Source organism: Staurois parvus, unplaced genomic scaffold (genome assembly GCF_062004578.1).
Source record: "Staurois parvus isolate SC_StPar_1 unplaced genomic scaffold, SC_StPar_1.0 ptg000320l, whole genome shotgun sequence".
In the NCBI taxonomy this organism is placed as follows: Eukaryota; Metazoa; Chordata; class Amphibia; order Anura; family Ranidae; genus Staurois; species Staurois parvus.
The window spans coordinates 2,585,423-2,601,763 of NW_028318116.1; the positions used below are offsets into that span (position 1 = coordinate 2,585,423).

Below are 16,341 nucleotides of genomic sequence, written 5' to 3' on the forward strand. Positions count from 1 at the left end.
GGCTGTGCCCCTTGGGCATTCCCCCACACCCTTAACCTTACCCCGTGCCAAAAGTGTCCTAAGGTGATGGATCTCTTCTCCCTTATGGAGAAATTGCTTTTCACTTAACTACTTTATTATTTTATCTTCTGATTCTTCAGTAAACTCCTCACTGTCTTTTAAAACAACAGCAGAAGCAGTGTATCCGAATCGGTGAAACTAAAACCTTGGAAGCTTTACCCAGACCATGCTGTGGTGACAGCCTGTAATGTTGCTTCTGGCACTAGATACTGGATGGGCAATCACTGTGGCACTGGGTGCAATGCGTTTAATTGGCTTCAGGGTGCAATACAGATCCAGGGATGTGATCCATGCCTATGGAACCAAGATCCTGGAGACCCTTTCAGGGGCATGCCCACCATGACGGGCAAAGCCTCAGCCCTATATAGAGAACAGTGACATGGACAGGGGCACCCTTTATTCTTTACCAATATATCTCTTACTTACTTTACACTAATGAAATCCCGATTAGTATGTATTTATCTGTTAAAAACTATCAGAAAAACAGGATTGTGTTTTGAAACGTCTGTTTCAGTAGTAGACCCGGCCACCTCAGTCTTAAAGTGGTATTAAATCCCAAACCAAAAAAATGTAATATATTGCAGCTTACCAATCATTAGAGGTGATGGCTGCATTAGATTTCTTTGTAGCCTCTTTTTCCCCCTGTGACCAACTCCCTGCATTAGAGTGCCTACATTCTGCATGACAGAGCAACAGGAGACACCTTTGGACAGCAACATTCTCAGTCTGGGCAGGGAAGTGTTAGATGCACTAGAAGATTTGATACACTAAACAAATTGAAAGCAAACTCCAGAAAACACTTTTTAAGCAGTTACTGCAACAGTTTTTTTTTTTTTTTTTTTTTTTTTTGAGATCAAGATTTACATTAATGACTAAAAGCTGACCATTGTGAGCACTGCTGTCAGTGTTAAATGGTTTGTTTCATCCCTCTAACTGTTGCATCTGCAGGACAGCTTGGTTTGTTGAAAAACAACAGACTTATTGGTGGGATTACCAGGTGAAAATGAAAGAAAACCTAATGCAGCCATCACATCTAAGAATTGGTGAGCTGCAATACAATAAATGTTTGCTTTTGGGTTTCACACCACTTTAAACATTATACTGTGCATATAGAAGGTGTTCTTCCATTTAAAAATTCTGCTGACAGAAAAATTAGAGATGCTTTTAAAAGCTCTTTAGCCTGGCAGGCTTTGTTCTTCAACTAGCTATTGCTGCAATTTGTTTCCCAGACCGCAGGTAATTGGACTAGGGCAGTGGTGGGCAACCTTTTTTTTCAACTGAGCCAAATCTCGCCAAAACCACGATTGAAATTTATTTTGAGAGCCACATTTTTAAAACTGAAAATACATAGGATGGTACACTGTTTTTAGTTTCAATAAGTTTTTATAGTAATTCATCCCCCATATAGTAATTCATCCCCAATAGTAATTCATCCCCCATATAGTAATTCATCCCCCATATAGTAATTCATCCCCCATATAGTAATTCATCCCCCATAGTAATTAATCCCCCATATAGTAATTCATCCCCCATATAGTAATTCACTCCCCATATAGTAATTCATTCCCCATATAGTAATTCATTCCCCATATAGTAATTCATTCCCCATATAGTAATTCATCCCCCATATAGTAATTCATCCCCCATATAGTAATTCATCCCCCCTATAGTAATTCATCCCCCCTATAGTAATTCATCCCCCATATAGTAATTCATCCCCCCTATAGTAATTCATCCCCCCTATAGTAATTCATCCCCCCTATAGTAATTCATCCCCCCTATAGTAATTCATCCCCCATATAGTAATTCATTCCCCATATAGTAATTCATCCCCCATATAGTAATTCATCCCCCCTATAGTAATTCATCCCCCCTATAGTAATTCATCCCCCCTATAGTAATTCATCCCCCCTATAGTAATTCATTCCCCATATAGTAATTCATCCCCCATATAGTAATTCATCCCCCCTATAGTAATTCATCCCCCCTATAGTAATTCATCCCCCATATAGTAATTCATCCCCCCTATAGTAATTCATCCCCCCTATAGTAATTCATCCCCCCTATAGTAATTCATCCCCCATAGTAATTCATTCCCCATATAGTAATTCATCCCCCATATAGTAATTCATCCCCCCTATAGTAATTCATCCCCCCTATAGTAATTCATCCCCCCTATAGTAATTCATTCCCCATAGTAATTCATCCCCCATATAGTAATTCATCCCCCATATTAATTCATCCCCCATATAGTAGTAGTAAGTAAGTAGCAAGTAGTAAGCCAAGTCCCCCCTGTGTCAATTCACTTACCTTTGCTCCGCGCGTTCCTCTCGCCATGTTGCCGCGCCGTTCCGGTCTTCAGGGCGGACTGTGAGAGGAGCCTAGCTCCTCTCACGTTCGTCACGCTGCCCCGCCTACACACATCCTGACAGCCAATCACTGGCTATCAGGATGTGAGTGGCAGCGAGACTGGCCAATCATTGCATTTGAGCGCGCTGCCCTGGCTGTTTTTTTTTTTTGATCACGCTGCAGAGTCCCTGCCGCCCGAGGGGAGGGAGGGGAGCGGGCGCCCGGCACACAAGAGCCGTATTAAAGTGTGTAAAGAGCCGCATGTGGCTCGCGAGCCGCGGCTTGCCGACCACTGGACTAGGGCAACAAACAACCTGCTGGTTCCTATCTTTCAGGATTGACCGTTGGCAGAGCACTTGCAGGCACTGCCCTCTGCCATACTCTCTTGTGTTTTGATACCCTAAAATAAGTCATGACACAGATCTCCAAAATGACTCTCATTTCTGTCCATATGCGCAGATTCTTATGACTAAAAGCCTGGAGAGCCGAAGCTGTTTACAAATGTCCCCTCACGTGTATGGCCTGTGAAGGAGGATGTCTGTCTATTTGGTGAGGCACTTAACAAATTCACCAAAGATGTCACAGGAGAAAAAGTACTTCTTCCACAGTGGAAGGTTCCTAAACCCCCTTCTTCGAGGCTTCTGCCTCCTCAAAAGGAAGAGCACTTCATTGTTCTCCTGAGGCTTCATCTTTAAACCCAAAACTCAGCCCTTCCTTTCGGAGCAAGACTTGGAACACAAAACCTACCAAGTCCACCCAAAGTGAAGGAGGCTCCTTCGTTCCTAAGAGTTGGGGACATCTGTTTACAGTTTGCCTTTCTCTCGGTCAGAGATGTCCCAGAGCAGTGGGTTTAGTTGGTGGTTTTAAAGGAGTACCATATAGAATTCAAAACTGTACCCCTTCATCATTTTCTATGGCGGTGTCCATTCAAGACGAATTGATCTAATGATGAACTCCTCGAACTGGAAGAGGATTCTTCCATCCACCTCAATTGTGTGGATGGGAGAATCCATTCATTTTTTTTTTTTTATCAATCCACTGGCTGATCGAAAAGAATGGAGTAATCTATTTCCAGTTTTATTTGTTTCTGTCATCTCTGCAGTGCGAGTTTCTGAATTAAAGGCCTGTAAGGAGCCTTTCCTAGTTTTGAACAAGGACAGTGTCCTAAAGCCTACTTGTCCCAAGGGTGGTCTCTGCCATCCATTGTTCTTCCTCCTTTGTGTTCTGCTGCAACACATCCCAGGGAAATTTCTCTTCACTGTATGTGGTCAAAAATAATTGAGACTTTACCTTTTCTGCTACTGCTTCCTTTTGGAAAATGGATTCCTTCTTGTATTCACTGAAGGTTCCTACAAAGATATTCTTGCATCTTGCTCTATTGCTAGTTGAATCATGTTATCATTAGGGCTTACATTCTGAAGGATTTGGTTCTTCCCTTTACCTGTTAATGCACATTTCTGTCAAATCCGGCCCCTGTTTCTCAGATTTGCAAGGCTGGGCTTCTGTTCACACATTTATTAACCACTTCACTTTAAGTAGTTATACCCCGTTGGCTGATCATAGAGCCAAACAAAGACTGGATCAGCTTTGTTCAGCTGTATTAAATAGTAACCCGGGAACGATGACCTTACATCACTTCCAGCTTACACGGATGTAAATGGCACCATTTTTCTAAAAAAAGCTCGAAAGAGCAGGGCCCTTGATCCCCTCATGTTTTGCATTGTATTGGTATTGTTCTGTCCCCCTTTGTAATGTATAGCGCTGAGCGAACTATTGGCGCTTTAAAAATACTGTATAATAATAATAATAATAATAAAAAAAAAAGAAAAGCATTTGATCACACCGATCTTGATGCGATCAAATGCTTTTTAGGGCAGAGGAGAGATGTGGGGTCTTATAGACTCCAGATCTATCCATAAAGAGTACCTGTCATATGCCTATTGCTGTCACATGGGATGTTTACAGCAATAAAAGTGATAAAAAATACAGTGACTGTTTGCACACGCGAGGTATCACTGCGAATGTCAGATCATGTGCAGTAAATCTAGCACCAAACTACCTCTAAATCTGAAGTGGTAAACTGTAAAGGCTTTTAAAGCGTTGCTTATTGATCATAACATTTCCGTCATTTGTCGCAGTTTCATGCGGGCGTGCGCAATTTAAAGCGTGACATATTTGGTATCTATATACTCTGCGTAACATCATATTTTATAGTCTGCCAAAAAATTGGGTTCTGTATTGTTTTTGCATTAAAAGTAAAAAAGTGTATTTTGTTTTTGTTTTTTTAAATTGTGTTCGAAAAATCTCTGCGCAAATACTGTGTGACATAAAAAATTGCAAAACCCATCAATTTATTCTCTAGGGCCTCTGCTTTAAAAATATATATATGTTTGGGGTTCTAAAAAGGCTAGCAAAAAATCCAGATTGTTACATTTAAAGTGCAAGAAAAGGCTTGGTCTTTGAGGTCTACCAGGTTGCTGTTTGGGCCTAGGGGCTTCTGTTAATATTTGTTAAAGCAGAGTTCCACCTGGGGAAACAAAAAAGTCAGCGGCTACAAAAACTGTAGCTGCTGACCTTAAAATACAGCCACTTACCTGTCCCTTGGTCCAGCGGTGTCCTCACCACCGCTGGTTGCACTGGTCGTCTTCTCTCCCTGGTGCCGGCATCTTCAGTGTGAAGTGGGAGCAGGTACTTGTTAAATTCGGGTACCCGCTCCCCAAAGGTGCCAATCCTTAATGGGGAGCAGAGAACAAAGGCTTAAAGAGGAACTTCCCCTTTTGGGTGGAGCTCCGCTTTAAGGTTTATCAGGTGCCAGTTGTTTTTGTGTATGGTGCGACTAGTTGCTCTCTAAATCTGTCAGTCCTTTGTAGACCTGATTGTTATATGGGCCTGTTAGTGATATCTATGTTGCCCGCCCCTCCAATAGACCTCTTTTGGACATAACATCTGTAATGATTAAAGAACCAGTGTCTTGTTCTGTATGACTTGGAAAATAGGATTTTTAACTTTTTTGATAAAATCAGTTTCCTGGAATACAGTACAGAACATGGGTCCCTCCTTTCTTTTATGATCTCCCTAATGCTTGCTGCAAACCTAAGGCTAGCTGGAAGAAGTAGGGGTTATCCCTTCAGTATCTTCCTTTTTTTTTTTTTTTTCTTTTTTTGCCAGTGTCCAGTCATCCAAAGGTAGCTGTATATAACCCAGTCACAATGCTTAAAGAGTCTGAGTCCTGAACTGTACTCTAGGAAATGGATTTTACTGGCTTCCCTTTTTATTTTTTGTTTTGTTTTTTGCCTACTGTAAAATGCTTTTCTTGGAGTCCATTGAGGGACACAGGGCATAACCCTGACATTTGATTATGTATTCAGTTTGTGTCTTCTATATTTTCCTGTAGTTTATTTTTAAAGGGCTTAGCATTTTATTGCACTCCCATGGAACCTGGTAGAACAGCCAATGCCTAATGTCTCCTATCCAGCTCTGTGAAGTGGTGCTAGTTCCAGGTCTTGCACGTCTCTGTGTGTGACATTCGAACAATGGCGCCCTCTCAGCTGTGACAGAATCAGCTCAGCTGACTGGTTCCGAAATTCATTTTCATCATTTTGACATTCTTACAAACTGAAAGTCAGAAGTTAAATTTCTTTCGATATACATACCAGGTTTGTAGTAATCCTTTTTTTTTTTTTTCTAATTTAGACTTGGAGTTAAATGGCCGCCGGAGACCAGACACACCCTCTTCATCTTCATCTTCCTCCTCTTCATCTTCCCCCTCTTCTTCATCCTCTGAATATGATGACTCATCCGATCAGGATTGGGAGGAAGAAGAGGGCTTAAGGAAAAGAGACAGAGAGAGAAGGAAATCTGAGCGGGATCTTCAAAGGAGGAGAGAAAGGGAACGACGGCAGAGGGAGCATGAGGAAGAGCGCAAGGAGGAAAGGGTGCTCCTTTCTAACTTTCAGACTGCACACCGGCCTCTCACGCCACCTCCACCTACCCCTCCCTCACCACCCAGCAACACACCTCCATGTTTGACATGGTTTGAGCTTGAAGGCTTACTCTGCCTTGTTAAGAAGCTTGAATCTCTCCCCCCACACAAGAAGTGCCTGCCTGATGGCATTCAAGATCCAGAAGCTCTTCTTGCAGATGTCCGGGTGAGTGTTCAGAAATACTTTTCTGCTATCCTACATTCTGTTTGGTCTTCATGAGTTGCACATTTTGTGGTTTATTCTTATGCCCGTATGTGAGGTTTTTTTAGTTGTGGGCATTGTGAATTGGTCTGGTAATCCGTAAACGATGACATATTTATCGGTCCATGTTAGTTCTTCTATGGTAGCATTTTTACTTATATGTACTGGGAACTCCGAAGGCAAGAAAATAGGGTCAGTGCCAAGGAATGTAGGGAACTCTGGTCTGGTGATGGTGAAGGGAGGTGATATCTGTGATATGGTTGAGTTTTATATTATTTATTTATTACAGGTACTTATAGCACTGTCAATTTACGCAGCACTTTATATATGTATTATACATTCACATCAGTCCCTAACTCTCAAGGGGAGTACAATCTAAAGTCCCTAACTTACATTCATATATACACATACTAGGGCCAATTTAAACAGGAGCCAATTAACCTACCGGCATGTCTGAAGTGTGGGAGGAAACCGGAATACCCGGAGGAAACCCACGCAGGCACAGGGAGAACATGCAGACTCGAGGCAGGTGGTGCTATGGTTGGGATTCGAACCAGCGGCCCTAGTACTACCAGGCAGAAGTGCTAACCGAGTTGTGATGACATTTTACATCTTCATTGTGGTGGTAGGAGGATTAGAGGACACGCAGTGTGGGGACTTTAGTTAGACTTGTACGCCTTCATGACATGGATATATGAGCAGTAATAGAAGGGCCAAAATAACCTATCCTAGAGGAGATGCTGCTAACGTTTGCCCTTCAGTGCCACATTTATGTCTGAAAACTTGGGCACTTGGTCATGTGAAGATTAGAGTTCAGAATGACTGACCTTTCCCCTCAGCAGAGCTCACCTGACCAAGTGCTTTCACCTCATCATACGTTCTCAGCCTGGAAAGTAGCTTAGAGCAGCAATTTCTTCAAGAAAATGTTTTTTCCCTTTTCTTACTTTTTGATCTCATGTGTTAATGTGTCTTTATTCTAGTATGGACTTAAATTTAATTAGAAAATGTTTTTTTGGTAGATGAAAAGTCTTTGTTATTAGATTAGAAAGGATATAAGGCTGAATATTGAAAAATGTCTTGGAATATATTAGAAAAAAAACATAAAAAAAATCTTAAATGCCTTCTTTTAGGTTTTGACAGATCGATTCAGAATCTGCTCAGCCCTAGTCCCAAAAGCTGTTTGAATTTGTAAGTGTATCGGCCACTAGTGTGGTGTAGAAAAAGTTGCTTTTATTACTTGATTGAGGTCAGGAGAGGCTGATTTTGATTGATGGGGAAAAAAAAAAAAAGTTTTCTGCAAATATAAGGAAGGCCTTTACCTTTGTTATGAAGATGTGGAAAGGGGAGGTGCGCTGTAGTCCTGTCCTAATACTGGATCACCAGGTAATATTACTAAGATAAGAAAAATCAGGCAGCCACCATGTCTTAGGACTGGTAAGCTGTTGTATATTACATTTAGATATATAAACCATTGCTGCAATACACAAATGACTGTGCTTGCTGGAGTACAGTATGTTCCTGCACAGAACGGAGCTTAGTGTATATAAAATCCGTTCTCATTCATACAATTTAAATTGGCAACAAAAAGTATCTGAGCCCCTTGGAATCAACTGTTTTCAGCAGTAACTGGCTATAAATTTACTTCAGAAAACCTGTTCATTCCAGGAGGATCTGTTTGCCCATTTACCTGAAGTGTACATATATTAATATGGTTACATCATATGATTTATTGCTGTATTATTACGGATATATTATGTGTTATTGTTACATTATTAGTAACTCCTTAGGATCATAGTGTGTGGATGTTACTCATTATCTATTACTATTACAAGTGTTGCTTGTCTGGAGCTACACAGCTCTCAGTGTGGTACACAGGAGCTTTGCAAATTATGGACCTAATAGAAGGCAAGGCTTAAAACCCATCTCCTGTGTTTTGTGTTTTCTTTTTTTTTTTTATTTAATTTGGCGCCCAGTGTTTTAGAAGGAAAAAATCTTTCAGACTGAGTGAAGCCTGGTGGCACTGAACCTAGACAACTAAAGCTTGTTGCTCTCTGAACAAAAAGATGAACCGGTTCCTCCATCCCACACAATAGAGGAGGATGGAGGAATCCACCTCTATGGGACATTGTATTCTAACAGCGGGGCTCTCCAATGTCAGAATACACTGATCAAGAAATAATTTTCAACAAGCCAGTTTGACATAAGTTGATCTAACAATTGACTTCCAGCATGGCTACATATGGATCGAAATTCAGCCAGTCCCCACTGAACTGGCAGAATTTCAGTCCATCTGGCCAGTACATACTGTGAGTGTAGGGTGTCTTGGACCCACCCCATGTGGAGAAGTGGCCAGCATTCACTGTGTAATGGTGCACAGAACAGCGCTGATCTCATCACACCAGTGCTGTGCTCTGCATCTTTGAGACCCAGCCTGAAGAGGAAAATGAGGATAATGCACCATCATGTTACCAACTTGACTTCAGAACGGAGGTCAGCAGCTGGAGATTAAGTGCCCAGTCTGGAGTTGGGCTTTAATTTATTTAGGTGAATTGCTTGCTTTGCAAACACATAGGGGTTGATTTAATAACTGGATAGTGCAATATATGGTGCAGCTCTGCATATAAGCCAATCGGCTTCCAGGTTTTATTTGTCAAAGCTTAATTGAACAAGCTGAAGTTAGAAGCTGATTGGCTACCATGCACAGCTGCACCAGATTTTGCACTCTCCAGTTTTAGTAAATCAATCCCACAGTGTTTTTGTCACAGATGATTACCCTTTTTTGTGTCTAATGTAAGGAAAATATGTCAGTAAAATGTCTTGTTCACCTCAGCAACCAGTTGGCTTCCATGTCATTTGAACAGTTGATGTTAAATAAATCCTTGGTATTGTCAACAGCGCTTACCTTTAGCACACTATGTGGCCTATATATAAAGAGGCATTATGGCCTTACCGCTGCTTTAGATAAGAATCTCACTGGCACGCTTCTAAATTACAGCAACATGCATGGTGCTTTGGATTTTGCTTTGGGACTTTGTGCAAGTGAAGCCCCATTTATTTCAATGAATGGAATGGAAACATGCCAGGTGGAGGAGAGCCAGGTCATATGACTTTGACATGTCACATGATTAGGCTGTCTTCCAGTCACAAAGTATTCTCTGCAGTGTTCTACCGATGAAACGCCAGTACCTGCAATTTCTGAACGGCTTATAAAATGTAAGAGTGTGCAGCGCTAGAAATGACACATTAGTGAATATAGATTAAATCTATACAGACAGCAGTGAAAATATATAGTGAATGGGTAAACCTTTGCAAATACACAGTGCTCAGTATAAATGAGTACAGCCCTTTTGAAAAGTAAGATTTTAATCAATATCTCAATGAACACAAGAACAATTTCCACAATTTTGACAAAACTGAGTTTTATAGAACATTGGTTTGGCTCATTTACATGAAAGTAAGGTTAATAAATGAAAATACCCCGCAAGAAAAACTACTCCATCTAGTATTTTATATGACCTCTATGATTTGTAAGGACAGCACCAAGTCTTATAGGCATTGAATGAACAAGTCAACGGCATATTGCAACATCAATTTTCTTCCATTCTTCAAGAACAACCTCTAGAGCCAGAATGCTGGATGGAGAGTGATGCTAAACTTGTCTCTTCAGAATTCCTCATAGGTGTTGGATTTGGTTTAGATCAGGAGACATTGGCCGCTGACTCATGATCCCATCAATGCAATACAGCTCCCTGACACAAGCAGCACTCATGCAGCCCCACAGAAGTACACTGTAGGCACCATGGATCACTGTAGGCACCATGCATTTTTCTTTGCACTCCTCACCTTTGTGACACCATACAGTTTTGAAGCCATCATTTCCAAAAACAATTATCTTGGTCTCCTCACTCCAGAGTACAGAGTCCCAGTAGTCTTCTTTTTTAGCATGGGCCCTGGCAAATTTTAGGTGGCTTTTTGGTGCAGGGGCTTTAGGAGACCCTTCCTTTGTGGACGACACCCATGCATGCCATTTCTCTGCAGTTATCGTTGTATTGTGTCACAGGAAACAATCACCCCAGTTTGGCTTTCTACTTCTTAAGCTAACTGCAGTGAACTTGCATGCCGATTTTCTTTAATCCTTCTAATCAGATGACGCTCCTGTCGAGGTGTTAACTTCTGTGTAAGGTCGGGACGTCTCTGTGAGATGCTTTCAGTTCTGTGAGATGGTTTGTAGTTCCTTCTTTGTTAAATTTTTGTATCACTATTGCTGCAGTATTCTGACTGATAAGTAAAGCTTTGCTGATCTTGTAGTTGTCACCTTTGTGTAAAGAATAATTATTTTCTTTCTCAGGCCTTGTGACATTTCTCTTCCATGTGGTGCCATTGCTGACAGCATGAAATGGGAAGGGATTTTCTTTAACCAGTTCCTGCCCGGCCTAAAGCCAGATGGCGGCCGGGGCGAACAGCTTGTCCTTCCAGGTGGATGCCATATGGCGTCCTTTCAGGCATGCGTATTGCGCCTGGCCACAGGGCTGTGCAGTGGCGCGATCTGTCACCAGCCGCGTACCTCGGACACGGCCGATGACAGATCTGTGTACCAGCCCCGTTGCCAGTACCATGTGACCTGCTGTGACCAATCACAGCAGGTCACATGACAGTTGTATACAATGGATGGCTTCCTTTCATGCCATCCATTGTATACAAGTGTGTCTAGCGATCACATGCACAAGCTGGGCCAATCACAGCCCAGCTGTGTCATGTGATTAGCTGTGGCCAAATCACAGCTAAGCACAAAAAAAAACCCCTGAATGAATCGATTTCATTGAGGTATAAATGCATGCTTATAGCAAAGAAATTTTTTGTGTAAAATAAAAAAAAAATACTGATCACTTCCCCAAAGCAGTACAGTGTTACTCTGGTAACATACTACTTTGGTCATAGTGAAATCTGAAAAAAAAATCTTAAAAAAGAGAAAAAAGTCATAAAAAAAACAAATTATCAATTTTTTTTTGTACTGTCACCAGTCAGTGTCCCTGATCACCGCCATGCCAGTTATATGATGACGCTGTACTGCACTGGTGACCGTATGTAAAAAAAAAAAATTGTGAAAATCATTTTTTTAATTTCTTAATTAATTATGACAAAAAAATTACAACTTCAAAAAAACTCGGCATGCCTCTTATGAAATACGTTGGACTGTCTACTTTCCAAGAAGGGGTCCATTTAAGGGGTATTTGTACTGTTCTGACATTTGGGGGATATCTGTACTGTTCTGACATTTGGGGGATATCTGTACTGTTCTGACATTCTTGGACCTCGAGAAATTGTATTGGCCGTCAGTACTTCAGGATTGATCAATTTTCAGATATATCCCATAGTTTGTGAACTCTATAATTTTCATGCAGACTAAATAATAAATTCTAATTTGGGTTATTTTCACCAAAGAAATGTAGCAGAATACATTTTGGCCTAAATTTATGAAGAACAATTATTTATTTGCAAACTTTTATAACAGAAGCAAAGAAAAATGTGGGGTTTTTTTTCAAAATTTTTGGTCTTTTTTTGTTAATTTAGCAAAAAAATAAAAACCCCAGCGGTGATTAACCACCTGCCGACCGCAGATAGCTGAATGACGGCTACACTGCGGCTGGCCAGTTCTGGGAGGGCGTCATATGATGTCCTCCCAGAACGCGCTCTCCTGCGCGCCCCCGGGGGTGCGCACCTGGCGATCTCCATGATCACTGTGTCCTATGGATACAGCTGATCACCGGGAAATGCAATTGCCGGTTCTCGGCTGCACTTTCCTCACGCTGTCAGAGCACGAGGAAACTACTGCCGAGAACCGGCAGTTGTCAGAGCAGGGATCGGCACCGATCATCAGGGGACTGATGATCAGTGCCCTGATGATCGGTGCCCAGCAGTGCCACCCACCTGTGCCACCCAGCAGTGCCACACACCTGTGCTCAGAAGTGCCACCTACCTGTGCCCAGCAGTGCCACCCACCAGTGCCCAGCAGTGCAGCCGTGCAGTGCTGCCAGTCAGTGCCACCAGTCAGTGCCCAGTGGTTGTGCCAGTCAATGCCTAGCAGTGCCGCCAGTCAGTGCCACCTATCAGTGCCGCCTATCCGTGACACCTCATTAGTGCTGCCTATCAGTACCGCCTATCCGTGTTGCCTCATTAGTGCTGCCTATCAGTGCTGCCTACCAGTTCCCATCATTGCCGCCTATTAGTGCCCATCAGTGCTGCCTCATCAACGCACATCAGTGAAGGAGAAAAATTACCTGTTTGAAAAATTTTATAATAGAAACAAAGAAACCTTTTTTAAAAATTTTTTGCATTTTTTTATTTATAGCGCAAAAAGTAAAGTGCCCAGCGGTGATTAAATACCACCAAAAGAAAGCTCTATTTGTGAGAAAAAAATTCTAAAAATTTCATATGGGTACAATGTTGCATGACCGCGCAATTGTCATTCAAAGTGCGACAGTGCTGAAAGCTGAAATGTGGCCTGGTACAGAAGGGGGTATAAGTGCCCGGTAGGCAAGTGGTTAAATACCACCAAAAGAAAGCGCTAGTTGTGTGAAGAAAATGATAAAATTTTAGTTTGGGTACAATGTTGTATGACCACACAATTGTCATTCAAAGTGTGAGAGCGCTGAAACCTGAAAATTGTCCTGGGCAGGAAGGGGGTAAAAGTGCTCGGTATGGAAGCGGTTAAGTAACTCCCTTTTATAATCAGCTGTCTGCTGGACACCTGTTTAATGAATAATCCAACTCACCTGTAGTTGAATTCTTGTTAATTAGGATTTTGTCTAAAATTTAGCTTTGCTCCTAGGACTTTCTTTGGGGTGTATTCATTTTTGCAACATGGTCTTGAATTCATTTGTTAGGAAAAATACTTTTTTTGTGTGTGTAAATTAACAAATCTTGTGTGCAATCAATGGCCCACATTTGTGGGACTATTTTGTAGTATAGTTCCCTTGATTCTGAAAGGAAAGGAAAGGTTTTCTGACAAATCTGTTGGGGTGTACTCATGCTGAGGACTGTATATACCAAAAATCCAAAAAAAAAAAACGACACAAAGTCCCCCCAAAAAAGTGTGAAAAAATCCACCACAAGGAAGTGCATATATTCATTCCACCAATTCACCACAGTGTACATAGATCCACCTTACCAGGAAACATGACCACCAATGAACAGATGGTCATACAGGCTTCAAATGTCATCCATGCCAGGATATCTGACTTTCACAATGGAACTCTCCTGCACAGCTCATCTCAATGTGCACAGCATTTGAAATAGATAAAAAGGGCTCTCATAGTGTAGTGGGTATGAAAGCCTCAAAATTTTATTATGATTAGAAATACTCAGAAGATGAAGACAAAACCTGGCATAAACTCATGTAACCGCTGTACAAGCATCCAATCCTCTGTTTGTGCTCTACAAAAGCCCACTTCCAGATCCCGGTCTACATGATGGTGTCACCTCTTTTGGCCCTGCCCGACGTGCATCAGTGGCCATTCCACCTGATGACATCTGCTATGACGAAATGCTTTGAACGGGGCTAAAGGAGGTGACACCATCACATTGACCAAGACCCAGAAGCGGGCTTTTGCTGAGCACGAGTGGAGGATTGGATGCTTTTGTCTTTTTATCTTGTAGTATTTTTAACCATGATACAATTAGAAGATTTTATACCCACTACACTATGAGAGCCTTTTTATGTATTTCAAATGTTGTGGACGTCGTTGAGATGAGATGTGCAGGGAAGTTCTGTTGTGAAAATCAGAGATATCCTGGTATGGATGACATTTAAAGCCTGTAAGACCATCTTGTTCATTGGTGGTCATGCTATCTGGTAAAGTGGATCTGTGTACACTGTGATGAATTGGTGGATTGTTTCCTTACCATCCTGGCTGGTGGGATGTCTATTTGGAAGGACTTATTCTCCACCCACTGCCAGTGTGCCCCTGCTTCATTGGTTGCTAGGACACTGGTGGCCTGTGTCCTAGCAACAAATTAATTGCAAAACACATCATTAATAAACAAAATAAGAAGTTGAGGCTCTTTTTTAAGGCAGAAATAAAATAGTGCGGCGCTGATAAAGGTAGTAATAATAGATGAGAAATAGATATAGGACAAATGTATAACAAATATATATAGATGTTGAAAATAAATAATCACATGTAAAATAGCTAGTGAATTAAAATATTGAAAGTCCCACAGCTTCAAATCGGTGCTTGCGCCTTGGATTGATTATAAGAATTGCGCACTCACCGGACGTGCACTGTTATTGTGCATTGTATGTAATATCCAGGTGTCAACAGGTAGTCATCTGGGCCACAGGATGGAACAGGCTCCCTCTCAGGATGGTCAGGGTCCAGGGACTAGAATGCTGTTACTCCAAAGATATCCAGAGTTCCCCATTAGGGATGTATGGGTGCAGCTCTCACAGGATATGATAGGAGGCTCTCTCTCTGGACACACAGGGTAATGGGCGTCTATGGAAAATGATACTCCCCGTATGGGGTTAGAACAGAAAAATGCCCATAGTGTAGTATGGTTAGGGTATCAATTTCTTGGTATAGTAAAGATGCATCCAGGAAAATAAACTGTACACGCAGCAGAAAGGACTAACCGTCCCTATAGAGAAACGGCCGCCGGAGCTCCACGATGCTCCGACGGCGTGACGTCACGGCGTGAGTTGGCTCCTCCTAAGAAAAAGTTTTTAAGGTGTCCTTCTCTCTTTTAGGTGTGGCTCTGCAGCCAGCAGTAGGAGTTTGCCAAAACTTCAAAATGTGGGCAAAGCATATGCTTTGTTTCTGAGAATTGGACCCAGGGGACTCATGTAGTAAGTCCAGGGGCTCTAACCATCCCCTGTAGTATAACCACAGTTTCTGCTGTCCCCTTTAGTATGCCTGTAGGCTCTGAGAATCTTCATTAGAATTAAAAAGTAACTTCACTCCCCTGTGGATAATCTATGTACATTGCAGGGATTTTAGCAAACTTTGTTGCCGTTTCCTACCTTTTGTTATTCTGAAGAGAGCGGTTTTTGGCCTGTGTCCATGTGCAGAGTGAATCTGTATGGAAGTGTTTTATAATTACTGATCAGCTGATGCACCTGCAGAGCTCTATTGAGGAAAATGGCAGGGTCTGTATTCCTTTTTAGATGTTTTTTCCCTTTGGGAGTATCTCACCAAAAATTAAATTTTTATTGCAGAGGATGCCCAAAATGTGTTTTGTGTCTAAGTGCAGACTTTTGGGAAAATCAGTGAGCCAATCAAACAAGCAGGAAATTAAATTTCTCGGGGTGTTCTGTACACCGTCTGTGTACAGAACACCTCCAGGTAGCCATATATGCATTGCATTTTACAGAAAATTACAGCGCTGCAGATTGAAAAGGAAAGGTCATTTTTAATATTTAACATTCAATTCCAATATGACTTGTCACAATTGTATACACGATATTATTTTCCCACAAAAGTGGAGTTACACTTTTAACTGCTTCCCCACCGCCCTGTAGCAGAACTACTGCTACAGCGCAACAGGGCTGCGAAAAATTAAGTGTATACATGATTCTGTGTATAATGTGTAATTGCGTGTATACGTAATTTTGTATTTCCGGGTATGGGGAGCGCGCGCCCTACCCGCGCCTGTACAAAGCAACAGCATGCTGCTATGCAGAGCAATACAAAGCAGCGTGCTTACACAATAAAGCACACAGTTAACCCTTTGATCACCCCAGATGTTAACC

General features: G+C 41.8%; 1 protein-coding gene across 3 annotated transcripts in view; it reads left to right on the forward strand.

Annotated features, from left to right (window-relative positions):
- KDM2A (lysine demethylase 2A) overlaps positions 1–16,341 on the forward strand; it is a 168,880-nt gene that overhangs the window by 76,462 nt on the left and 76,077 nt on the right. For all 3 annotated transcript variants that reach the window (XM_089683714.1, XM_089683711.1, XM_089683712.1), the window contains one exon: positions 6,103–6,557. In XM_089683714.1, coding sequence (XP_089539840.1) covers positions 6,103–6,557 — 455 coding nt within the window. The remainder of the gene's footprint in view (positions 1–6,102; positions 6,558–16,341) is intronic.